Source organism: Streptopelia decaocto (assembly GCF_964273445.1).
Source record: "Streptopelia decaocto genome assembly, chromosome: Z".
NCBI classification, from domain to species: Eukaryota; Metazoa; Chordata; class Aves; order Columbiformes; family Columbidae; genus Streptopelia; species Streptopelia decaocto.
In genome coordinates this window covers 1822830-1850298 of record NC_138657.1, presented here as the reverse complement: position 1 = coordinate 1850298, position 27469 = coordinate 1822830, and the positions used below count along the sequence as shown (strand labels likewise).

The 27469-nt window shown below is 39.0% G+C and overlaps 1 protein-coding gene across 3 annotated transcripts in view; it reads right to left on the bottom strand.

The window, feature by feature from the left end:
- Positions 1 to 27469, bottom strand: part of ARB2A (ARB2 cotranscriptional regulator A) — a 258858-nt gene that overhangs the window by 210477 nt on the left and 20912 nt on the right. For 2 of the 3 annotated variants that reach the window (XM_082075417.1, XM_082075418.1), the window contains exons 2-4: positions 24951 to 25019; positions 21443 to 21544; positions 18743 to 18843 (exon numbers count right to left, since the gene is read on the bottom strand). In XM_082075417.1, the coding sequence (XP_081931543.1) occupies positions 18743 to 18843; positions 21443 to 21544; positions 24951 to 25011 (264 nt within the window). In that variant the 5' untranslated portion in view covers positions 25012 to 25019. Of the gene's footprint in view, positions 1 to 18742; positions 18844 to 21442; positions 21545 to 24950; positions 25075 to 27469 lie in introns of all 3 variants that reach the window. The other variant, XM_082075416.1, reaches the window with a different exon arrangement.

Genomic DNA, 27469 nt, shown 5'->3' with positions numbered 1-27469 from the left:
CTCCATCCTCCTGACACTGCCCCTTTCCATATTGATCCCCAGCAATGAGTCCCCCCTCAGTCTCCTCTTGTCCAGCTCCAGAGCCCCAGCTCCCTCAGCCTTTCCTCACACGGGAGATGCTCCACTCCCTGCAGCATCTTGGTGGCTGCGCTGGACTCTCTGCAGCAGTTCCCTGTCCTGCTGGAACTGAGGGGCCACAGCTGGACACAATATTCCAGGTGTGGATGAAGACAGAACCGCTCTCCCAAAGCCAACGCAGACCAATTCCCACCACGAGTGAGATGGGTTGGCAATGACACCCTCACCTTCTGCCTCCAAAATGTCAACCTGTGAAATGACACTCACCAAACACCTCATCAGATCACCTGTTTTCATTAATTTTTAAAGACCGTTCTCAAAGCGCATGAAAGTGCATGGAGAGTAAGAAAATCTAATGGCAATAATTTTGTTTGTACAGTTTTATTAGTGGCCAGGCTTTTTAGGATAATATAGATGTTACACTTAAAATTAAGGGGATTGCAGCTAATTAAACATAGGTGTGATGGCACTTTCCCTCTCAGTTGACTTCCTGGTGTTTCGTAAGTCGTATCATAAAAAGAGCTGGTACATTATTAGTGTCATTAGTAGTTATTATTCCTCTTCTAAGCTTATCAGTTAACCACACTTTAATCTCAGTTTAATCTCCTACAGAAACACATATTACAGAAAAAAAAAAAAAAAAGGGAAAAAGTACAATAAAAATATTAGCAACAAAGACTTTGGAATTCCAAAGGATAATCCCAATCTGAGTTTGGAGCTTATTTTCATTCATTTCTTGAAAATACAAAATCTTTGAAACAGTTTGACGAAATTACAGTTGTCAGAGGAAAGTGTCGTTCTGTACATGATCACATAGCTTTACAAGTACGGATTGCTTATAAAATTAAAATAACTGTAATAATTAATAGTGATTTACGGAGATACTACACTAGCAGTTGAATATTCTAGTGTTGATGTCGGGCATCTGCTTTGAACTCTTGTCTCCCAAAAACTTAGTTCTGTTGTGTTTTTTCATTCTGATTTTTTTTTTCTTGCTCAGAAACCACAGAAGTCTGACCATCTCCACCTTCTACAATAACGATTTGCTATTCTTTGAGCTGAAGCAAAGAAAAACGCAAGGTTTTAATTTTCCTGTAGAGAACGCAGAAGCAATTCAACCTCAGGTTCACTTGGCAATTCCCACCCTGTGACAGAACTGCATGTAAAATAACAGTTAACACTACTGAGAAATCCACATACGGAACAAAATCAACCTCATTTGCCTTTGTTCTTTTATTCCTTAAAGCAACATGTTTGATTTGACTTTGTAGAGTACAGCAAGAGATTCACCACCTCTGTCAACTATCAATTCGGACCTGACATGACCAGCTACAACCTCATAAATCTAATTTTCTCAAAAAATGGATCTTTCAGGGGTATAGAAAGGATACTATTTTTTAATTCAGCCCAAGAGATTAGGCCCTTCAGCACCACTAGTATTTTCTAAGAACTTCAAGGCAGCGTACTCAAGTTGAAGGTTTTAATCACTAATCAAATATAAACAAGTATGAACCACCAGAAGCAATGCGATCACAAGTAACGCATTGTCTTGTTTTATAAGACTTTTCTCCTCATTGGTAAGAAGCAGGTTAAAGCAAAACCAGAAAATAAGCATGAGAGGGAAACACAATCCTTATAACATATAGTAGTCTGCACACAACTTTTTCCTCTTTGCAAGTGGAAGAGCAACAAAATTCAGGGAAACAAATGCAGAATGAATTCCGAGTGCCTGCCCTGCGGCAAATCTCCAGTGGTGGGACTGACCCCAGCCTTGCTACCGTAGCTTTGCTTGAATGAGCTTTATTTTGACCCCCGAGTGACAAACCTGCCAATAAGCAACAATGAGAGATGCAAAGGAACTTTTTGACATCGTGCTCTTGGACAGACTTACCTAAGAACGGGGACAAACAACAAAAAATCCACCATCCCCACGCCAGAACAAAAAAATCCCAAAAGCTGAATGGACTTTCTAAAGGCTCTGTTCACTTTAAAAATAAAAGAGAAAAAAATCAATGGCATTTTAAAAATCCACAAAAGACCTCGCTTGGATTATAGTGTGGGAGAACAATTCATTAAGATGGAATTGACATTACCTCTAAGGGATTTCTTGCTTTTCCTACTGAAAGCAATTCAATTCAATCTTAACACTGGGTGTGATATTCTGGATTCCGAGCTGACTGATCACAAATAGGATCTCAAGATCTTTTGAGAGAATTAAGTAAAAAACAATGGGGATTTGTCACGAATGCAGCATATACTGTTGATGTGATTTGACCCAATGTTTTGTTACACGGTCTTTGCTGACACCTGTTGGTTTATTTTTTGTTTTTCTTATTTTTTCCTTTTTAAGGAAAGCATCTCTGACTTTATAAATTGCTTGGCAATTATCTGGCTTCAGAAATGGCTTAATTACATAGCTCATCTTATGGAAATTCTTAATTCTCATAAAACATGCACACATAAACATATATATGTATTAGTACTAAGCAGGGACGTCAGTCAAGCACCTTGCGCTATAAGCAATTACACATCAGCAGAAAGCGTGACCTCTGTCCCCAAGCTGAGATTGGAAACAAAAGGATGAAAAGGCTGCAAAACAGAGAAGGAAGCTTTAAAAAGCCTAAAAGAATAACAGAGGAACAAATATAAACCAGGTTTACAAACACACTTCAATATTCCAACTCAATAACTAAAATTTAGGATTGTTGTATCTAAATTTCACGTTAGAAATTAGTTATGAAAAGGGATCTGGAAGAAAGAGCAGCAGCGGTTTTGATTATACGAAGTATTACTGAAAAAAATGTATTTTAGGTGGAGAGGTGGTGCTACGCAGTTTTGAAAGGTTAAAAACCCATGCCAAACCCAACTGACATATCAGATTAACATAGTTAAAGCACACCAGCTTTTGTAGTCACAGACAAAAAAGTCACTGATGTGTCAAGCATCTCATTTTGCCACCTTTGATTCCTCAGCAAAAATGACCAGATAAATATTCACAGATGGACTGAAGGCTTAATTTTATGTAAATCCAGAGCAGAACTCAAATTAACACCTTCTTTCCACAGCAAGATGTCTTAACCATTTTGCCACTGTGCTCCAGAACAGTAGCGGGTCAAAATAAATTGGATTTACATACATTTAGCTAAAAAGGGCTGCGGCGCTGACCGTTAGCAGAAGTTCTTTTTAACTTTTCTTGGCATAAATAAATAGTAGTCGATACTCTCAGGAACGCAAACCACAGATATGTTTATAGTTTCACCATTAAATAATACCTGCTGCCTCTTTTCCCTAGGTCAAGTAAATCAAATGGATCGCACCAGGGTCATTAACTCACCGCATATTTAGGCAGCAAACCTGGGGCCCTCAGTTGCTTTTTTGGGTGAAAGACAAAAAACAGCAGTAAACTTCTAAGAGAAATGGGTTTCTTTCTGCTTTTCTGATCTGTGGTTATGACACCTGGTACACGTAAAATCCCAACGCTTTTGCTCTTGTATAAAATACAGGAAACTATCTAATTTAACAATTAAATAAATCATTATATAAAGTGTCTTTATTAAATCAAATTTGGAATGCTTAATTGATGTGCTTTTTCTACTCTATTTTGAAAACAATCCTAGGTGGAAGAAACATTCTTGGTAACCAGGGTTTGTAAAATAAACTTCACAGCCCACACTACTTCACTTACAATAAGAGGACAGTGTGTAAGAATATTGTTAGTTATGTTGGTGATGCCCCAAAAGCATTTCCTGTGAAATTATGACTCAAAAACTAACGTAGTCAATCATCAGTGTGGTTCTTCTCATTAAGCTACATGGGCACAAGTACAGGGACAAGAGGAAAAACAGCAAACGGCACAGATCTGTACACCAGTTTACCACGTTTTAATGAATTTTACCTGTTTACTTTGTCTAGGAAGGAAACACGTCTTAGTCCAACCACCAAGACACAGTCCAGTTACATATAAAAGTGCTTAACAAGAAAGTGGTTAAGAAGGATCACAATCCATTACTTTATGCAAAATTCAAATATTAGCTTGTGTCTTGGACCTGCTGAACGCAAATATTATGAGAAGAAAAGTTCGTTTGGTTTGGTTATTTTCTGTCAAACGAGGCATTTGTTAAGCTCTAATGGAAATTTTTCATTAAAGTAGTATAATGCTTAGCATGTCCAACTAATTAAGCAGCTATTTCGAGAAAGTCTGAGAGGCGATGAAACAGGCTGTGTCGGGAAATATTGTGTAAGAACCTGTTCTGATGTCCATTTATAAACCGCCTGTCCAGGACTGGTTCATGTTCATGTTGGTGTTTGCTGGTTTCCCAACAGAAGTTTGCACGATAGGATCCTTTGGGCTTCTGTAGGCGAGCGGTATAAAATAGAATAGCCACAATTGATCAGACAGGTGGTTCCCACCATCTAATTTTCCATACAATGGCTATCAACAACAAATAGATCAAGAAGGAAGTAACGACAATTCCTACTGAACAATTATTTCAAAATACTGCCTGAAAAGGAAAGTGTATTTTTTTATTATTTCACAGAAACATTAAGTAAGCATCTTATTACAGATTTTAAAAAGTGTACATCAACAGTAAGCAGCACGACTGTAATTATACCACAATCATCAGCCTGGAGAGTTCTGTGCAAAGTTCTGTGTTTGGTGAAAGGGCATTACAAACAGAAAGACACATGAAACCATCTTAATTCAGCAAATATCAGATAAAGAGAAAACAAGCAACAGTCAGGGGAATAAAATGAAAAGGTGGGATCATGAATCAGGATTCTGCCCAAAAGCAACTTGTTCTATGACAAGAAAATCTGCTCCAATTATCTCTACACCACGAGAGCAGAGCAGACAATGCGCACTGAGGATGACCTGCCCTCCAACAAACACAAAACCATATTTATTGCTCTGTACAACATGTGATCATGTACTGATGGTTTGACTTCATGGACACTGCTGTTGTCTGTCAATAATATGCATGATGGGCACACAGGCCAATGAACATTCCTCATTTGTTCTGCTCAAGGCCTAATCCAGACAGAAGAGGCAGGAGGAGACCAGCAGGTCACCACAGTTGTCACAGTTGTCACATTATCACCTACAGTTTGCCTACAACCTTAAAATCATGGAATCATAGAATGTCCTGCGCTGGAAGGACCCACCAGGCTCATGGAGTTCAACTCCTGTCCCTGCACAGGACACCCCACAGGTCACCCCGTGTGTCTGAGGACATTGTCCAGTCTCTTCTTGAACACTGTCAGGTTGGGGCCAGGACACCTCCCTGGGGAGCCTGTTCAGTGTCCAGCACCTCTGGGGGAAGAACCTTTTCCTCATGACCCACTGACCCCCCCTGGCACATCTGCTGCCGTTCCCTGGGCTCTGTCACTGTCACAGAGCAGAGCTCAGCCTGCCCCTCCTGCTCCTGCTGAGGAACCTGCAGCCCATGAGCTCTGCGCTCAGTCTGCTCTGCTCCAGCTGAGCAAACCCAGGGACTGCAGCCGCTCCTCATACGGCTTCATCTCCAGATCTTCACCAGCTTCGTAGTCCTCTTCTCTATGCTTCTCCTCCATTTTCCTGTTCCACAAACTCAGGACCAAGTCGCAAACCTGGGACGACCTCTTGGCCAGTGTTCACAAGGTGACTCTGATCTGGTGGAGGCTCCTGGGCGCTTCGTCACACACGACAGCAGGTCCTGCTGCACCTGTGACCCAGGTTTGGGAAGCTGCTCTTGCAGATGGCTCCTGGAGAAGCAGAGCTTGCAGAGGACAAACGGGCACAGAGTGAAACACAGGAGGCTCCATCTCAACATGAGGAGAAACTTGTTTGCTGGAGGTGCCAGCAAGGTGCGGAGTCTCCTTCTGTGAGCCATTCCAACCCCTGGGATCCTGTGTGATCTGCTGTGACCCTGCGTGAGCAGGGCTGGGATGGGGATCTACAGAGGTCCCCTCAAGCCCAACCAGCCTGGGATTTGGTGACAAGCAGCACTGGGAGCTCCCAGCAAGACCCACAACAACCCACGGACAACAGCAAGAAACAGGCAGACAGCAACCCACAGCTTGCCATGAAAATCCCATTTTTGTCCCTTAACTGACAGCAGGGACCAAGCCTTCTCTTCATTTAATGAAATGAAAGCTTTGCGTTTTTTAAACAGCAAAATGCCTCCGCTGATACTGGAAACAATTACTGCTGCTCCTTTTGATAGTCAGCCAAATGCTCTGGTTTTGGCTGGGTTGAGGGGAAATGAATATTGTGGCTTCTCCTGCTATTTGTGCTGCTGGCTAATGTGCCTTATTTCCCCAACACAATATTCCCAAAATTATGAGTTGTAATGAAGGATCAAGAACATATGCATTCCTGAATATGGGAAATCAGCCCAAAATTACGTTACTACAATCTAAGTTAGGACTGTTTCTGTTACTGAATGTAGCCTGCTCAAAAAAAATCTTTCCGAAATGATACAAAAAATGTGCATTGCCACACTTTTCACCTGACAATTTCCTTAATTTCTGATTGTTTTACCCATATTATCTCTAGGGTTACGGGCTATTTTTACATCAAAAATTATTTGTAGGTCATTTAACACTACAGCCAAATCAATTCTGCTTTCTAATATACCTGACAATATCCTCAACTTGTTTCCTGTAGAGGTGAAAATGTAAGCCCACGAAACTTATAAACACAAGAATACACTATTTCACCAAAGATTCCAACTTTCTAAAAGACAGCGTAAGAAATGATATTTTTAAAATCTTAGGCAGACTGTGAACTGAAATGAGAATTGTCCTACGGAAAGACAAACCAACACCATCTTATGGGTTTACTTTGGAATTATTCAATGGTACTGCATCAGCATACAGAGAAATTTGTTCCATGAGGAAATATTAATGACATATTTACTACTTTGCAGTTTTTGCTTACTGATGTAGAACTGATCAAACGTGAAGCCCTATACTTGCAACTCAACATGCACCTTGATCATTTCCACAAGCTGATTTCAACGCATCTGCTGGGGAAATCATTCAAATTTCATCTACCTACAAGTCTGAAGATATATTTGCACACTAGACTTCACCACGACCAAGGGCACCGAATTACGCTGACCTCTGCAGGAGCTGATCAGACCGCTCATTTAATGATTAATCTTTATGTGGTCCCATCCAAAGTAGCATTTGGTGCTCTCTGATGTTCCCAAAATACCTTAAGTGAGAAAAGGTGACACTGTAAACTGAATAGAAAATGAGAGGTCTGTTCCTGGCTGACTGCTATGGGCACAAGCTCACATTATCAAACAAGCTGCTGCCTTTTCTATCATAAATTGATCTCAAGGCACACACTCAAAGTGTTTTTCTGCCAAACACAATGGAACTGAGCAACGGCATATACGCTACCAGGTAATACTTTTACAAGCGTATCATGACTTGATAAAGTATAAGAGTTGGTGGAAGGCGATGTGGCCTCTGAAACCGAAACCTCAAACGGCAGAGGAGACCCGGAGCAGGTGGTGGGATCCATACTTATAGCAGCACTGTATAGCTTTGATATGGCGACGTCCTTCTTCGAGTCTGCGTCACGGGCTGAATGGCTGTGTGAGATTTGTAGCGCTCCTTCTCAAGTGTCCGTACGGTACTTAACAAAACTCTGGTGAATTGTTGCATCTGCCCAGCTCGCAAAACTCAGAAAACAGCACATTTTCTCACGGCCGTAGGAGCCCAGTCCCATCCACCCACGGTCATTTCTCTCCCACTTCACGGGGGAAAGTTTCATCTGGGTCTCCTTTCTCCAACTCAGCATGCAGAGAGGCGTCTGTAGCAAACATTCCTGATTAGGTGCTCCTGCTCAGAGGCAGACTGCAATTTTTGATTCCTGATAAAACCTGGAATCTGCTCATGCTTTGAGCAGGGAAGTTGACTGCAGAATCCTCAGAAGTGCAACCAAAATTATTCTATGATTGTAAGACAATAAGCAGTACCACTAGTAAGCATACCCAAGATATCAATACCACCTTGTGCTGATTTTGGCTGGGATAGTTAAATTTCTCCATAGTAGCTTGTGGGGGGGTATATTCTGGATTTGTGCCTCGAACAGTGTTGGTAACACTGGGATGTTTTAGTTACTGCTGAGCTTATCTTCTGATAAGGTGTTTGTCTTCCCAAGTCACCTTTATTTCTAATGGAGCTTTCCTGGCTGAACACCCACTGCAGCTACAAAGGCACAAAAGACATTGATCTAATTATCCGGAACTCCAGAATGCATGATTTTTGACTGCTTGGGGAGAGCGTGCGTCTCCTCTAAAGATGAACCAAGTAGGTTTCTTCATCGCTCACAAAGGTCAATAAGTAAATGGACAAAAAGACACAGCTCCTTTTCACATCAATAGGTTTAGCCACAGGTGAATTCTTGCAGCCCTTGGCTGGACAGTGTTACACCCACGTTGATATCCATAACAAAACATCATGGTCCACAGCCACTATTATAATATTAATAGCACAGGCCAGCATGAGCTTCACAAACATGTATGGATCACAATGATCAAACCTTTTAGACATATAAAAGAAGTGTAAAATAGAAATTTAAAAAGTAAAATGTATAAATGTATTAAATGTATCTTATACATATGACAGAGATACTTGCTTCTGTCCTTTTGCACATGTGATATTTACTGTAATTATTTTTTGTATGGTGTGTGATCCTGGTCAGTCATTTGGGGGGCAGAAACCTCTGACAGGTGCATTCATGACACTGACTGCTGCCATCATCCCACGTAGAACTGGAGAAGGATTAACGAGTTCTGTTGCATCTTGGCCACTTATTGAAATCACATTCTGGCCATTCACTTCTTTTACGCGTGTTCACTTTGAGTCTTGTTCCTTTCACAGAAATAGCAACATGTGTACACATATAAATGGATGTAAAGACACTAAGGACCTCAGTCTGCGTCTCTTCGGTGCTGGGTGTGCTGGGTACACTATTTTCCAGTGAACAGTTGGACTTCTGTGAAAAGCATACCCTTTCTGCAAAAAAAACACCCAAAAAAAGCCAAATCCCTCCCTAAATGAAAGATCTATGAAGTTTTAAGCTGAAGAAAAACCCACAAAGAACCTGTGCAACCATGGGCATTGTGTCCTGACATCTCTGACACTTCATTCTGTCTCAACAAAAGCAATTCCTGTCCTAGAGGTTCATCGTTTCTATTTTGCTGACAGCTGCTTCCCCCACCGTCATTGTCCACCTGAAGTTTCATGCACAGGTTCTTAACGAGTACACAGAACATTTGGTTTAAAGCTCAGACGCTAAAAGCCACCATAAGTCAGCAGTAACAGAAACGTTCACTTCCAGAATTTGAGATGCATTTCCACAATATCAAGTGGAGCAGGATTAAACATTTGTTTCAACAAAAACGGTAAAAAAACCCAAACACATTTTTTGAACAGCTGAGATAATCTGTAACAATTTTTATATATTTAATGACATAGAAGAAGCTGAGTATCAAACCCAGGATGATCAGGCAGAAAGAACACTCGGCACTTTTCAAGTACTTTCATTTAAAAATTTCTTCTGGTTACCTGCCCTGAATATTTTCATTTTGCTTGAACTTCCTGCCTTAGCACAACCTTCATAAACTACGAGTATTTTCCTTCTTTCTTTTATATGAAAGATGGTGCATCCAACTACAGTAACACTCCTTTTGTGCCTGTTGTACCAACACTATCTGAAAACAAAATACTCAGACTCCATTCTTCATTTAACTTCATATTTTTTGTATTTTTCTAACCAGCTTCATGCATCAAAAGTACACAGAACATCCAAAAAGGTGTCTCACCTAGAACTGCAGCTTACAGTGGATAAACACCACCTTCTATTACATTTAGCGTTTTCCCCTCTTGCTTAAACATCAGCTTTAAGATTTGCTGCACCTAAAATCTCATCAGCACGTGATGCAGGTACATGTCTAATGAACTAAAATAAATTGCATCTAAAATTGACTTCGGGTTATACAATTTTAAAAACACCGCTTTGAAATACATTTGACAAATTTATATGTACTTTAATGTGAAACTCTCACAGGCATTCTGACTGGGATAAATATATGGCAGGTTTTATCTTGAAAAGCTCACTTAGAATAGAGCCATATATACTGGAAATGAGGACAGAATTCCTGAATCTAGTAATTAAAAACATTTTTACATACTTTCTCCATCCTGTGTTACGGGGTGTCAGATCTACAGTGAAGTAAAATAAAGTTACTATATCTATATAATTTACACTACTGGAAAGGCTAAAAATCACATGCATCGTCCCACCCCCAGCTTCCCAGGTTAATTTAGTGAAAGGAGAAAAACCCTTTGTTTTTCTCCTCAAAGATCTTCCATATCTTATCATACACTCACACTCAAGGGGGGAACTCAAGGATTTGGCGGCTGCATTGGAAAGAGTAGAGTTACAACCACCCAAAAAGCATGGGAGGCAAACCTAGAAACCCTTAATTTGAGAAGAAATTTACACTATTTGTGGAGGACGACAATTGCTACAGACAGGACAGTGCGTGAGTTAAGAGAAATAACTGCATATTAAGCCCCTCAAAACCCTAAGTAACCAACCAATCGAACTGATAGTTGTAATACATCTCACAGCGCTAACTGGGTATTTCTGCTGCAGCCATCAACAGAAGATAACACACACCAAAATTCAGTTGTGATTGAGTTGATGAATCGAGCAGCTGGAGCATCTCAAAGTAATTTTAGGTTGTTTGCACATAGAGAAATACAACGCTCTATTGATTTATAATTGAATTTTTTTCCTTTCAAGTTATTCCTATTAAGGACCGACGCAGCTGATACAGCTTTATTAAAAAGTACCGCTATTCTGCTGAATTTTAATAAAAATATTCCCGGAAAACGGAAAGATGCAGGTCTCCTGTTGAAGACACAGAAAGTGTTAAACTCTTTTTCTCAGTGAAGCTGAAAATCCTGTGAAAGAGAAGTAACTCTTCTGGAGTTCTGCAACTAAAGTGAAACAAAGATACTTCAGAAAAGAGGCTTAATGAACACAGTGATCTACATATCTCTGGTTTTCTGAAAAGTCCTGCGAAAACAGCAGGAAAATGCTTTGTCTTTCGTAGAAACTTTTAATATCACTGATGGAAACAAGACCTGAACATTCACAGGACAAAGGTGAAACAACCGGTTGCATCACACATACTACTTATATTCTGCCCAAGGGTTATTTCAATATAATTTTTTCTACTCACCTTCACGTTGGCAAAACAACAGGTTTTGTCACTACTTTGACAAAAAATAAGCCAACTATACCCCATCTTCCTTGCTGCAAACTCCCTGTTGATTTTGGAGTTCGCTACTCTATTCATTGTTTTTAAAGGGGGAATAAGACCAATGATAATTCAATTTTATTTTGCTGTGCAATGGATCTTGGTTATTTTTTTTTTCTGATAAGAAAAAGGAGAAATATGGGAATGGGCACATTTAGATAAAATGTGGATTAGCTGTATTTTTCATTTCAGCTACATCAAAATGGTTGGTACAAAAGTTTATTAAGAACTGAGAGTCTAAACTTTTGCATATAAACCCAGGATGGCAAGAATGGTTCTAATTGAACTAAAGCTGCTGAAGGTTTTATTTTTAAAAAGCTCATGATTAACTCATTGAAACACTCCCCCTACTTCAATTTTTGTCTTCTTTCTAACAATTAGCACCATTCTTTGAATTGCAGCAACTTGCAAGTGCTTTATAAACAACCATCTGCCTTATTGTATCTTCTCTGCTTTTCACTGTTTATCAATTTAAAAATGTAAAACACATTTATCAACACATTTATCAACAATGTAACAAATTCCCATCTGGGTTTATGAGATGCTCATAATTTCTTTCAAGAATCATGCTAACAATAATTATGAAACTATCTCCGAACCTTTCGAGTACTGTCATGTTACTGTGATGAACCAACCTACTGCCAACTGCTGCCTACAAACTACAAGAGTTCACTGAAGCACATCTGACATAATCATTCCAGTAAAAAGTCTTCACAAACGGCAGATTTTGAAAGCGGACTTAGCATATGCAAATGAATATACTGCATGCAACAAAGATTCGTATTTAAATTTAAATTTCCTTAGGTATTATTAAGTGGCCTTCGATCCCTGATAAGCTGTCTGTCCGTCCAACTCACCCACCAAAAAGCAACGCTGCAGATAAACAGATTGTTAAAAACTGATATATTTCTGAAATTCTAAAGACAGCACACGTACACGATTTAGATTCTTCTGCGCTGCCCTGATAGCATTTTCTTTTTGTTATCAAAAGCACTGGTTCAAAAATGAGTGAGGTAAAAGGACGGGAACCTTATGGAAATATATGACTTTCGGCTTAGGAACTACTATTAGAAAGAAAATCAACACTCTGCCCCATTTTCAGGTGCTTTATCTAGTTCGCTTGAAGCCTTCTACATCATGTTTCTGTTTCACACTTCCCTATCACAAATGGAAAATACTAAGTTAGTATGAAAAACACATGTAACCAATAATGGACGGATTCCTGAAGAACTGCATTTATAATGGACCTCAGTGTCCAAAATGTGACTGGTGTCATTTAGGCTCTTCCTTCAACAGGTACATTCAAAAAGTCTCTATTCCATGTGGATTCTTCTCTGTTTAATAAGAAACAAGATCACACTTTAACTTACTTTGAAAAACTTTTCCAGTCTCTCTCTTCTGCTCAGCTATTTTTGCCCAAACAGTACTAACTCTTTTTGTTACATTTCTTCCATGGTAAATTTTGCAAAAGCAAAAACCTTCTGCAACATTAATTAGTAGATGGGGCACGACATGCACAGAACTAGCACTGTCATACGGCTTCCAGAGGAGATCACCCAAAATGGGATTTAACCACTTCCAGAAACAATGATATTTCAGTTGGATGCATTCACCCTACTTGTGAAACAAGACATAAAGTTAAGAAGAGTTCGGTAGGTTTTCAGAGAGGATTTTTGCGTGACCATGAAAGTTGAGCCTTACTTGACTGTAATACAAGACACTGAAAAAATTCTGTTGGCATATGCTCAATGGACACCTATTAAATATTTGGCATCTAATCCCTTTGAACAGAAGAACATCTCCAAAGAATCCCATGAAAGCAAATGTCCATGAACCCACCTATATATTAGATCTCTATCAATTTATTTTGTCCTCTCAATAAGACAAATTTTTCCAACCACTAAGTAACTAACAGCAAATACATAACAATAAGTCAAGGTACACAAACATAATTTTGATTAATCCATGGTGCGAAGCATATAATTTATTACATTAAAGTCTCACTAGCCAGGAAAAACCTGGAATGTTTACTGATAAACTGTCTGTGCAAAGAAACTGAAACTAGAGTGTGAGGATTTCTACTAATCATCTGCAAATTTTATTTGGAACTTGATCCCGCAGCCCTTATTCACAAGATCAGACCTATTGAGTTTATTCACATGAGCTTCGGTTGCAAGATTGGACCTTAAGTACTATCAGGTGCACGTGCAGCCTATCATCAGATTTTGGTTTATTCATGTAAGAAGCTACCCTTTCAAATGCAGACTACTTAATGCTTCCTTCTTCATTAACTTACATGTCCTCTTCTGCTGCTCTACGCTTTCATTTGTGCTATGTAAATAGCTTCTTTCTCTCAGTCATCCAAACAAATAATGCTCTTTGCAACCAGGGAGGAAATTAGTAGCAGGTGAACGCTTAGTTTTTAAATTATGTTGAGACCAAGCTGTTCTTTAACTTGAAGGAGATCTGGAAAAAAAAACATCCCATTTTACTACTTAGCGATCTTAACTCTGGGTTGTCTTTGTCATAATCCTACATACTTATTTTCCATCCCCCTACACAAATATTAACCTTGATGGTTACCGCTTTAGGATGAGCTGGACATAACATTGTTCACGCACTTTAAACCAGTTTATTTAGTGGGACAAGCCTTCTCTGATGGTGTAAAATTAGCTGTATCTTATCATATGGGAAACGTAAGGAATTTCTGACTTATGTGTTCTATTTCTTCGCTTTCTGTACCTGTTCTACATAAATATAAGGTATTTTCTTGTGCTACGGTGTGTTAACCGTGAAAAATATTTACCAGTCCAATTTGGCTTATTTAAAGACATGGGTAGCCAAGTAAACAGTACAGCACAGGTAAAACTCTCTTCATTATTGATGGCGCTAACAAAATCATCTGCAAATATTAAATGTCCTTCAAGCAATCAGCAAATTATAATCACCCCGTGCTAAAGCTGTAAGAGAGGCACAGAAGGACCGACAAAAACTAATGCCAGAGACACTATGGTGACTGCAAGAACATGGAAGGAGAAAACGTCAATGTAATCTTTCTCATATGAGATTTCATTATCAACACAACCTATGTTACAGGCAAAAGGTAAAATCCCAGCAGCAGAATTTACTAGCAATTTATTTGCAATTCCAGCTACTTTCAGCGTCACAATCAAGGAGGTGCTGAACTGGCTGGTGCCAATTTCAGTAGCCATAATATCAATTGGGAGTGCAATATAAACGATAAACACAGACATCTACTTAAAATACAAATAAACACACATCGTGTGAGCCTAATGTTGAGTTTAACCTAGAATCCAAGTCTCCATAACTCCTGGCCAGAAAGAGAAACATAAATAATTCAACCTTGAACTGAATGGCATGTCTGCAACAACTGAACTGTTGTCACAAAATTGTTCTCAATCGTACTTCAAACTTGCCACATGGATTACTCGGCAGTTAGAAGCAGCTGCAACACCACGTTCTGTGCACTTCTGTTGCCATTTTAATTTTTAAAAAGCAAATGGAGAGGCTCTCCACAAAATTCAATGCCGCAATAGCAATGACTGAACCAGAATCACAGAATTATGAACAGTTCACTAAATTGTCTATTAGGAGCACATATCAAGAGGCTGCAGAACAAATTGTGCGCCTGAAATAACAGATCAATGAATGAAGAATAAAGAGATGTAAGAAGTGGAGATGTTGACGAACCATTGTAATTTGTGAGGAATCAATTTCCATACAGCCAGAGTAATGGCAGAACATCACAGACAGTGAATTCATTACTTTCGACAGAAAAAAAATATCATGGATTACCAAGAAAGAGAGAATGACGCTGTAACATAAGGCCAGGAAGTACAGCCACTTCTTAAAATTAGTAAAACACAATAAAAGCAGCCCACAATATATATGTACAGTAAAAACAAAAAAAAATAGTCTTGGACAGGATGGGTAAATCCTTTAAAAATCAGAAAATCACTATACAATGACTGAGTTAACAATGGAAACACTGAATACTCAAAACGCTTGTGCCTGATGATACAAGTCTAGCCTATTTATCATCTCACTGTAAGCCCAGTTACCTGCGTGTTCGGCCACAAACACATATTAGAGAGCTCCTAAAGCCATAGGATGACTTTTCAAAGCAAAGGCTTAAGACCAGGTATTACTACATCACCTTATGACTTGTGTGGGCTGCTGCTTCATCAGCTACTGCAGTTTGCTGAGCACATCTTGGCCTAGACTACAAAACAGCTAATCAGAAGATAGTGTGTCGCTTCTGCACTACCCAACACCTGTATCAGCGTGTACATCTACATGTGCCAACCCATGGCACAAGAGGAGGTTTTATCGATGTGAACCAGGGGTCTTGCTGGTCAGTACGCCCTGTGTTCTCAAATAACTACAGAAACACTCGTGCCAAAAACCGGCAAGGGAGCATTTATAAATTTGTGGCTTCTTGGAAGAACTGTGTAGTGTCAAGCACCTAGTACATAACAGACTGAAACAACATAAGTTTCTTCTTTCTCTAAAAACACAAAACATATAAACAACTTAAAATGATTAACCCTGTCAAGTTCCTGACCTCAAACCCTCCTTGAATTTACCTGCCAATACAAAGTGCATTTTCAAAGATGAGTCAAACCTGAACACAGAAGACAACTGTAACTCAGGCGAAAGGCACAAGACATCACAGACGCAAGGCACCGACCCTACGAACACACCCCAACTGCTGGTTAACCAAAAATCACAAAGGTTGTTCACACTGCTATGCGTTTGAGCTGCGGCATTAACTATTCAGATGCACGAAATGAGGGATTTGATGACGTTGCCACTCATACAAGAAGGTGTGGTGGCACAGGAGGCTCCATGGAGACATACTAATCCTCATAGTTGTGTCTTGTCCAACTCATTTACTTGGAAAACGTGAGTATTTGAACAATATAGACACAAGCAAAGGTCTGCGCACACAGACCATGGAATAGGTACCAATCTCTTTCCTTTTGGAATCTATCGAATCACTTAGACAATGCAACAGATCAGGCAACAGCGCATTCCTTGTTTTGGAAAAATACATAGAGTTGTGCTGAAAGGGCGTGACGAGCAGCAGCATTAGCCCCATCATCTCCTGCCTTGCCACAGTTCTTGCAGGAGTGAGGAGGTAAAAAGCAAAGCTCCTCGATGCCCAGAAGAGCTCTGGCAGGACACAGCACTGCTCAACAGCTGGGCAGCTGCAGCACATCCAGCTGTTCCAGAGCAAAACGGGGCTCAGCAAGGCACAGAGCACCAGCCACCACTCAGTGGACGTCAAGGACAAGTGACAAGCTATTCCTGTTAATTCAGATGGGCAGAGACTTCTGCCACGAGCTCCTCTCTTGAGCCTCCATGCTCGGTGTCTACAGACACTCCCAGAGCCTATGCTGCTATAACACAGAAAAAGCCATGTAATCAGATATTTCTTCAGCTTTAACAAATGCACTCTCAGCAGCATGAGAAACTACATGAAACCATTTGGTGATAAATTTAAGTGTATACTTATTTATCCATCCAAGAAAGTCAATCAAGATGCTTTGTAATAGTTTGCAATAGTGCAGGACTAGCTGTCATTTCAGGCATTTCAGTTTTCTTTTTAGTGCCGAAAATGAGTTAACTTTCCTTCACGCAGTTGGAAACCTTTATTTTTCATAGCTAGTACGGTCATTGTTTGGATTTAGTTTGAGAAGAGTTAATGTTTTGAATTGATCTGGTCTGAGAGCCAAGGGCACTCTGAGCTCTGCAAACAGATGTGAGGCAGCGAGGAAGGGGATGGACAGACAGAGCTGGGCTGACACCCAGGCTGAGCAATCAGAGTGTTCCAGCCCATTAGTGTCATGCTTCAGATTTAAGGAGAGCCGGGATCTTCTGGTCGCTCTCTTGCATTCTCTTTGCTCTCAGAGACCTGTTTGGGGGGGGGTCTGTTCAGGACTTGCTTTAGTTGGGCTGCTTCCTGGGGCTGGCTGCTCAGCGCAGACAAAGTCTGTGAGGAATTGCATTGTGTATCTTTTATTTTATATCCTGTTTTATATATATGTATATTTACTAGTAGCACGTTGGTATTTTGTTATTTTATTGAACTGTGTTTATCTCAATGCAAGTTTCTCCCTTCCCTTTCGATTCTCTTCCCTATTTAAGGGGATAGGGAGACCTGCTTTCCTGGAGATTTCTAAACCCTCGCCTGCTCATTAAAAGCAGTGAATTAATTCCTTATTTTGCTTTACCTAATAAACTGTATCTCAGCCCACAAATTGTGAGTCGCTCCCCCACCCTACAGCAGCAGAGTGAGTAAGCAGCTCTGGGGCTGAGCTGCCCATGGGGGTAAACCGTGACAACAAGACAGTTTAAAACACAAAATGTCTAAACATGCAAAATCAAACATATCTCCAAGTAGGCTGAATTAATGTAACAGAATGAGGAAGTGGGGAATAAATGCATTTAATCATTGCTGAAACAATAATGGTAATGAAAGCAGACAAGCCATGAGGCTAAGGCAGTTCTCGATGACGTGTCACGGTGATTCCAAAAGAAACCACCAGGCAACATCATATAGTGTGTAAGAAAAAGACTCCATTGTGTGCACAGAACTGTGCAGCCCCTCTCTTGGGCTAAGGAGAGGTTGTGACAGCGCAAGGAAGACCTCAGCACATGGTTCTGCATTCACTGAGATCAGGTGCCCTTCTTCTCAAATCAGTGCTCTGGCTCCTAAAGTATTACAAAAAGCACGGCGCTGAAATTAATATCATTTTCACACAGAAAAGGAACCATGGTCAGTTGCTTCTACACCTACTACATCTATAACATCCCTACAAAAAGCCTAGGTAATACCAGTAGCATCCAAATGTGTAATTTATCAACAAAATACTTAATCAAGTAATCATCATATCTCTATGTAACCAACTTAGTGGCTCATAGTATCTCCTGGTAACATGAAAAAAACAGCCACTACATTTATCTTTAGCTAGCAAGTATTGTACCCAGAGCTTCACCTTGAGGACTAGAAAGTTAAAGAACATACTGCTCAGTATAACATTCTGTTTGTGTAATTTACATGACATTCTATTTTGAATACATATTAAAGTTAAATTGTAGTATACCTCACATCTAAGGCTACACAACAAATAATTACTGTTAGAGCATTAACATGCAACAAATCCCAAATAACTTTAGTTAATGACTGCAGCTTCACTAAATCCTTCTTAATATATATATAAGATTAAAAAGTATCATTTGTACACAGAAGCACAAAAACAAACAGTGCACCATAACATATACGTATGCATACACTAACGCAATTAATATACCTCTCCAAGAGCTTCATAGCGCTTTTGGTTCCATCTGTGCAAATCTTCACGATAATTAAATACAAACGGCTCCCCAGTTTTTATGTGTCTCAACTGCCCTTCTGTAAAAGAAACAAAATCACTACATTTTAATATACTTCTTTATTAAAAGTAAGACACATTTAACTGTTTAAAATTTTAAAGGAAGTCGACATCTAAAAATTTGGCTATTACGCATTCCTTCTTTTTTGGTTTTAGTATTTTTGAAGGGAAACAACTGTAGCAACACAACAAAATGCATTCCCCTTGAATGGCACATATTGCTAGATAAAGCTAACCACAAGTCATGACACTGAAATTACATGCAGATCTTAAATGCCAAACTGCTTCACAGATTTGCTATGGATTAACACCAAAATGTAAACATTAACAGTTAATATTTGATCTGCTGTGTCAATTAGTTGTAGCTACAAATCCCCTACTTAAGGAGAAATATGAGTACAAATTGGGCTGGATCCTGGAAGGAAAGGAAACATGCATTTTCAAGATCAACAGCATTCCAAGTTAATCTGAAAATAAAACACATCCGTTATTAAGGTAAATATCTCAACTCCTAGGCACCATGCAATCAATTAAGAGCTCCCAGGTTCAGGGTACGCTGAGATTACAGGAGTGGAACAAAGTAGAACACTTGATCAGAGCAAAACCACATGATATTCTTAGATTCCAACGCGACTTTCTGCAGTTGGCCTTGTTTACAGCAAAATTTTAGTAGCACGCACAATCACAGATGAAGCCACAGACTGAGCTAAAATAACAATAAAATGGCAACTTAGTAAAATGCAAACTGTGGAATACAGATACCTCACCAGCAATGTTTCAGCTTATTAGGTAAAACACCAGTTATGGTCTCAAAGCATCACAAAATTGCAGTAAATCAGAGAAACATTAAAAACAGGAATATGCATAAGTATCTGCTTTGAAAGCTGAGATGTCTGCATGATAAAAATAAGGTTTTTCCAAAAAAGATTTCTCCTTGAATAGTATGAAATTGCTGATGTAGTTCACACATTTTCAGGACCTTTACATTTTGATTCTTAATGTTTTAAATAAAATATTTAAGATCTGATATCTCTAATAGTTATGCTTATCTGACATTTTTTTTCCAGACCTGTCTCACCTCATATACAAGACACCAAGGAAATACTTCCCCCCCAGCTTCATATCCCTGTCTCAGCTCCAAATATCCTTCTTCTCCTATTTTCATCATAACTCCAACCTCAGTTGCTCCTTCTTAGCTAGTTACTCTTCAAGTTTCACATTCAATAGCACATGAAATTGCTCTTTCCATAAGTGAAGCAAGTATCTGGTACATTTTCAATTTGGCTTTCTGGAACCTTTGTCTTCTTCAGGTTCTCTAAATCTGCTAAAAATCTTCCTTGCCATTCCATCATAAAAAGAAGCACAATTATGACTAAGAGTACATGACTGAAGATTTCAATTAAATGTACAAAAGCAAAATGGAGATCTTTTTGCTTTGCTGACCAGTAGCATTTGTAATAGGTTTTTCTGCATTCTATGGAAATCACTCGGGCTGTGAGGTTAATGATGGAATATTTGATAACATCGCTGTAAAACATCATTCCCCAAAATTCAAATTTCAGCTCTTTTTATGAACCACACGTGAACCATTAACTCTGAAGTCAGTAAGGAAGGCAGTAGACACTGTGCAGATCTAAAAATAAGGAGCTGAAAAGTGACAGAGCTGAACCCCTCCCATCAAAGAGCGAGCATCACTTTCATGACACTTCTAGTCTCTAAGTACCTTCCTGTGAAAGCCATCAGGGTATTAAAAAGCTAAGTGTTGCATAAATGACTATCATTTAAAGGAAAGCTCTTTTTTTTTTTTTTTCTTTAAAAGTGGAAGATGTAAGACAGGCAGATTTAGAAACTAAAGTTCCCCTGCTCGCAGAACAGGCGCTGCAAAGAAGTAGAATTGTAAACGTCCTCATTTGTCCTACAGGTTTCAAACAGTCCTGAAAGAGCCGTTTCCTGGAGGCTGGTTTTACTTTACCTCCGAAGCTCATTTCTTGGCTGGATTTTAAAATGTATTCACTGGAAATTATAAATACTACTAAGTCATTTAACACACAAATTCAGCTAGCCGTAAGTACTTGTAGTCATCACACACTTAGCTGTAATGCAAAACCGTGACCTACACCAGAAGAGTAAGACACAGTCTATGATATTGCTCATCTCTCCATCAATATAAATAGGTGTTTCCCTGTTGGTATTAATGAAATAGCTGAGATAAATTATTATCTAAAAAACTACTTCTTTTCTATCCATAGAAATGAATCAGTACCTAAAACATTTCTTAATTGATTGGCCACTCCTTAATTTTGCTTTTTAATGCTAATGCTACAGAAATTACTTTCAGAATTTTTGTATCAACGCTTCTGTGGTAGAAAACAAGGAGTCATAAAGTATGCACAGTACGAAGCTATGGCATTGTATAAAATGAGGGAATTTTGGGACGATTTTATGAAATAAAAAACATTACTTAGCTAGATTTACAAGTCTGTTAACACAAAGGCTTAAAATTTTATCCTCAACAGAAAAGTGTGAAATTCTAATAGGGTCTTACAAGGTATAATTATGGTCCCGATAACCTCTCAACATTATTCTAAGCATAGCCTTTACAAAGCATATATGACTTACTTTCATTAAAAACGTACTCAAATCCTTCCAGAGTATCAGGAAATTCAAGTGGTGGCTCATCTTTTTTCATTAGTTCATCCAAGTCTATTCTAGACAATAAATCTAAAAAAGGAAAAGAAAAATTACATAATGCATGCTATGTCTTTTTCATTTCACTATTATCACTGACAAAATGTGTTTGTTCAGATCTGTAGATCTTAAGGGCAGAAGGACATCCTACATATTACTAAACATAGGATTTCATTATGGGAAATCTCATTGCAGATTCAAAGGCTGGGTGTCATTGTCAGTATATCTACTTTCTTATTTATTTACCTATCTATCTCTAATGTTGATCAAAAAATGTCCAGGGACTGAGAAGCTACCAAAGACACAGTGATTTGTTTCAATGATTCATTACCCTCAACGTTTTAACATGATTTTAACATGAGCTTACCTAGTTTCGATATCAAGTCATTGATACGTTCTTGTTTGTCTTCTTGAAGAGCTGAGATTATCAAACGCACGTCATCTCACAGGCTTTTACCAGCTGTGATCGCAAAGCTCCTTAACCTCCCCTTTGATACCAAAACAGACTGAGATATCTGAATCCTTCCCTCAGCCGCTATCCTTTAATAACTCTCAAGGTGGAGAAAACTGCTGTCCATTTTATAGCAAGCCATGACATACACATCACTTCAGGTTGGCATGGTATATCCTAGTACAGCCTGCATTCAGTAATGTACATACACTAAAATAAGCACAGCATTCTTTGCCCTAGATTTAAGGATCTACATGTAACCAGAAGTGAGCACATAGGGACATCTTTTGCGTACATCTAACTACTAAACAATTACCACACACAGATTATAGAGTACAATGATCTCTCCTCATTGCTCAACACCCACACCACCTGACGCTGTCCTTTTAACATACTTTCTGATTATTCATAAAAAAATCATTAAGAAATTAGTCAGCAGGATTCCACTGAAAATATTTCCCTGCTTCCTCCTAGATGAATTTGAAGACCACACAAACATTCGGTTCGGGAGTGATATGCTGGCTTTTCACTATTGTTGTTTCATAAATCGAGACACCACGTGCCACCAAGGAAATGCAGTCATTATTCTAAGTATATTGGTTTATTACTTTTACAGTCCAAAGTTGTAGCTCAAAGGAAAGAAAACAGTTTGAAAAGACTCAATTTCTTTGAACTTGCTTTGTTTGACATGAACTACACTTCCACTCTTTATTTACTTAAAATCATTATTTGAATAGGTTTTGTATCACTATTTTTGCTTAGTTTTGTCACCAGTGGCACGCCTATAGGTTAACCACATTATCTAAGCCCAGTATTGGTACTTTAATCCTTTGAAAAGCATAGAGCAGGGGTATCAAACTCATTTTCACCGGGGGCCACATCAGCCTCGTTGTTGCCTTCAAAGGGCTGAACGGAACCTCACGACTGTATAAATTTATACACTCTGGTCTATAGTATTTAAAATGCTCTGAAAATTAGCTTCAACATTCTTGAGAGTTCCTTGGCCTCTTCAGGTTCACATGATGTGCACTTGTTTGTCCATATGATAATCTCCACCAGCTCCTTCTTCTCTAAGTGGTTTAACTGGGTAAAACTGGAGAACCAAAGGCCGTCTTGTGCACCCACTGAAACTCAACATCTCTTCAATCCAGACTATGGTATCTGAGCATCTCTTTGGTATCTAAATAGCTATACAACGTTAGACATTGATTGGAAGATTTCTAAAAGTGGCTTTCTCAACCATAGCTCACTTCTACACCAAATCTGTTTAACAGCAAGCCCCAAGATGCTTAGTTCACATAAGCAATTTTATTTTCTTGCTCTTGTACATTGTCCTTTGGAAGTTCTGGAGGAACTGCTCTGGTCCTCAACCAAATCATAGGAGAAAAAAACCTTTGTCAAGTAAGTTTTGCACAACAGGATGTAAAAAAATGTGCCCTTTCTTCCTCTGTACAATGTCAAGGTAGTGAAACAGTCTCTAGCATGTTTTTCTCTCCTTGGTGAAGAGGCTCCAGTCACACCACATCTAGAATTTAATATTGCCAGAGTTTTCACGTGTTCTTACTGTGACCTATCTGGAAATATGCTTACGCAGAAGTGTCTGTTACTATATAATAAACTACTCATCTCCTGAGTAGCAAGGGCAATACTATATGAACCACATTAAGCTTATCTGCAGAACGTACAACTTGTGATTTACAGCTTCCATCAGAGTCACTATGGAAGACGGTACATGGTTTGTGCTCCAACCACCGACACAGCCACTTTCCTCTTCCGCAACCCACCTCTCAGGCTAAAATTAGCTAAATTAATTTAGCTAAAATTAGCTAAAATTAACAGTTTTTACAATTTTAAGATTCTTTCAGGACCTGATCCACCATTCTCACCCCAGATTGTGGACTTTCCAACCTTATTTGAGTCCAGCAGAGCCCAAAACTGAGCGATTTGCAGATCTTCTATAGCTCAATGGGAGTTCACTAGATTGCACGAATAAAACAAAGTCCTCACACTATTTTAAATGTGGAGTATTTCTTGGATAGCAATCCTTAATGAAGATCAAATCAACCTGAAGTACAAAATGGGAGTTTTATTTTTGCAAACATGAAGTATAATTTCCCCAAAATATACTCATTTGGCAGAATTAGTACCAGGTTCGAAAAAAGCACCATATAGGTTTTCGCCAAACACTTCACAAATACGCAGTTCTGGCCAAAGAAACACCATCTACCGTCACCATGTAACAGAACATAAATTTCTAATAATATTTAGGTGGAAATCCAGTTTTTATACTTGAGTTGCAAGGTATATTCTATTTCTTTTCTCTTTTGAAAGACAATTTGGAGAGTGAATGTGTGATGCAAACACTTTAAGCCAAATGTTTGGTGAGCTTACTTGTAGTTCTAACCAACTTCAAGTACTTACAAAATTGAAAAACACCATCTAAAAGATGCCATTTATTTAATTTATTTTTTTTTTCCTCAATAAAATTATTCCATTAAGTCACTTAAGTTCATTTATTTGTTCAAACACATAATACAAAGAAAACTTTATAAAACCAACATGGAAATTGGTGTCCTGGAAATGTTTTCCCTGCCAACATTCTCGTCAAAGAGATTTTTAAGAGCTGTAATATGGTTGCATAACTATAAAGCATAAATGGCATAGAAATTAAATGATAACTCCCAGAAACTGAGAACACAAAAGCACCAGTCAACTTTCTCAAAGGATAATTATGAAAATTTAAAAAATTAATGGATATCTTGTTCCGTAACACCTTACCACAGACCATTATTTTTTATATCATCCCATGAAAATACTGATAATGGACACACTATTAGACAAAAAGCATTAGCACAGATGGACTAACAGTCTCTTCCAGTACTGCAGTTCCCAGACTCTAACCCACAGTTATATCAGACTATTTTCCTTTCTTTAATAATTGTTTCTGAAATGTCAATATACATACAAAGAAAGCAAAAACACTCATACCCTTTAATGCAGTAGTCTTTTCTTTTTCATCTGGGGCTCCTTGCTGGAGCTGGGCCATCATTACCCAAACTGCAAACAGATTAAAAATACTGAGGTAAATGTACATTAATCCTGGAGGGACAACCTGAAAAAACAAGAAGTTGGAAATTAACAGATTTACTGACTTCGGTTTTGACAGATCTCATTTGCTGCTGCTTACATCACGAAAAACCCAGAACTTGTTCGAAAAGCAAAACTTCTCTGAGTATTATATACTCCTATAATATGTAAGGTAAAATTAAAATTAATTTCTTCTCCTTAAAAACTTATACTGGACAGTTTAAATTCTCAACATCAGCCCGAATTAAGACATTTTACAACAAAGTGTGACAATGATCAAACTTGATTTGGAGTCTAAGATTCAAGTTCACAAGAATGAACACCAACTTCTCCCTAATCCTAAAAAAATAATATCTATCAAAGTGATGCTTCTTTTTTTGTGATTCTAGTGTAACATCAGTAGATGATAGTAAGACTTTTGGAGAAGCACCACATCTCTATGTCAAAGGGAGATGATACAAGAAAAAAACAAAACACAATCAACAGAACTTCCACAATCTTTAAGGATTTTCTCCATCAATTAACTCCACGTCATTGTTCTCAATGTACTATACAGTTTTGTTTTAGTAGAACTACACAGGCCGCATAGTTGTGATTTCTACGCTACATTATCAGCACTGAAATGTATAGATTAAATGTCCAGCTATAGAACAAACCCAAACATATTCAAGGTGACAATTTATTTCTGATTTTCCCCTGTTGCACAGAAGGCCACTCAGACATTCAAATCTGCAATCTCTTTCATCTCGAATCTGATACCAAGGGAGCAAACTACCACATCACAATCACCACTTCCTCCTTCTCAATAAAAAGACTTCTGCATATTGAATTATCTTCCCCTTCATCTTTTTTATTTTTTCATTTTTTTTTGTTTTATCCGTCAGTCATTAATAATTTGTTTTATTCTTCTCCCCAATATACTTTATCATGGATGGGTTTGCATGAACTGTATCTCTGCAGTAATTTTAACTTTCAAACAAAGAGCAGTAGGATCCACCAACTGTACTCCTGACTCCCTGAAACTTACACTGGGTGTGAAAGTTGGTCCGATGATGGAGCAGTATTTGCCTGACCATCACCATCAAGAACCTAGAGAACTGAAGCCCTGACCGAAAGAACAGATGGACAATGACTTGGAGAGAGGCCCGAGGAGAAGCATTGTGTTGCACTGTTTTCTTCGATAAGGGGCGGCTGCTACTAACAATGGCGGCTGCGTGGACTTTGCCTGCTGCTTCAGCCAAAGGAGCCCCCGCCTCCTGAAAGCTGTTGTCGTGAGGGTCTCTGACCCAGGGACAACAGCTCCCGTCCAGAAGATGTGTTCTCACCTGCTGCCTCAGTCACACGTGTCCCTCACCTGCTCCCCCAAACAATGGCCAACGAAAAGGAGCATGGCCAGAAGCTCACCAAGGGTCCTGAGGTCACCCAATGGACCAGAGAGAGACCCCTGAATGCTGGACACGTAAGCACTGGCAAAAGAAATGTGTGACTCTTTCGAGCCTGCGCAGTATGAGCATGGGTTGCAAAATCAAGGTGGAGACTGGGCTGAAACAATGGGAGTGAGGGGGTGAAGAAACATAAGAGATGACTCCAGAGTGGACACCATTGAAGATCTTCCCACCAGAGGATCCCGACCCACGACAGAGGACCAGCCGGACTCCATGGGACCCGGAGACCAGAGGAGCTTCTGGAACTGGATGGTGAGAAACGCAACCTCATTTCTCATCTTTACTCTTACTTTTTCCCCGTTTGTTTTCCCTTTTCTTTTACTTACTCTCTCTATCGTGTGCCGCTTTATGGGCAAATTAATAAAGTAACACCACTTGATTGAATTATAACCCATTGGCATTTTGGTTGCCTTAATTTTGCACTCTGAGATCAAGGTAAAAGAACCATCACGAGTCCATTGCCGAATGGACCATGACACTTGGTAAGAAAGAACCCCAAAATGGTGTATTTTAAGTAACAGTGGTTCACTGTAAAGGCAGTAGAAAACAATTAAAAATAAAGCATAATAAAGACCAATTTTCTATTGTCTTTATAGCAAACCTATTACATGATACATTTTCTTGCAGATTAAGGAAAAATACAGCAATTGATGGAGATTATAGTTATTAACTAAGGAGAGGATATTCTGGAGGGCCTGGTGGGGATGGGGGGTTATTTGCTTGTTTTTTTAAGCCGGGGTTAAATAAAGTCCAATAATCCATTCTACAAGTTGGACCTACAGGAGACTTTGATGGGAAATGACAGTACACGGCCAAAAGTATTTTAAAGACTGAACTCCACCAGGAAAGCTCTGCTTAGATTGTGTGCTTGTTAAATTATGACATGACTCAACACAATTCATTTAAAATATGGATCTTTTGGCTAAGACTTTAATCACATTAGCACTCATAACAAAAGTAACCAACAAAAGTAAC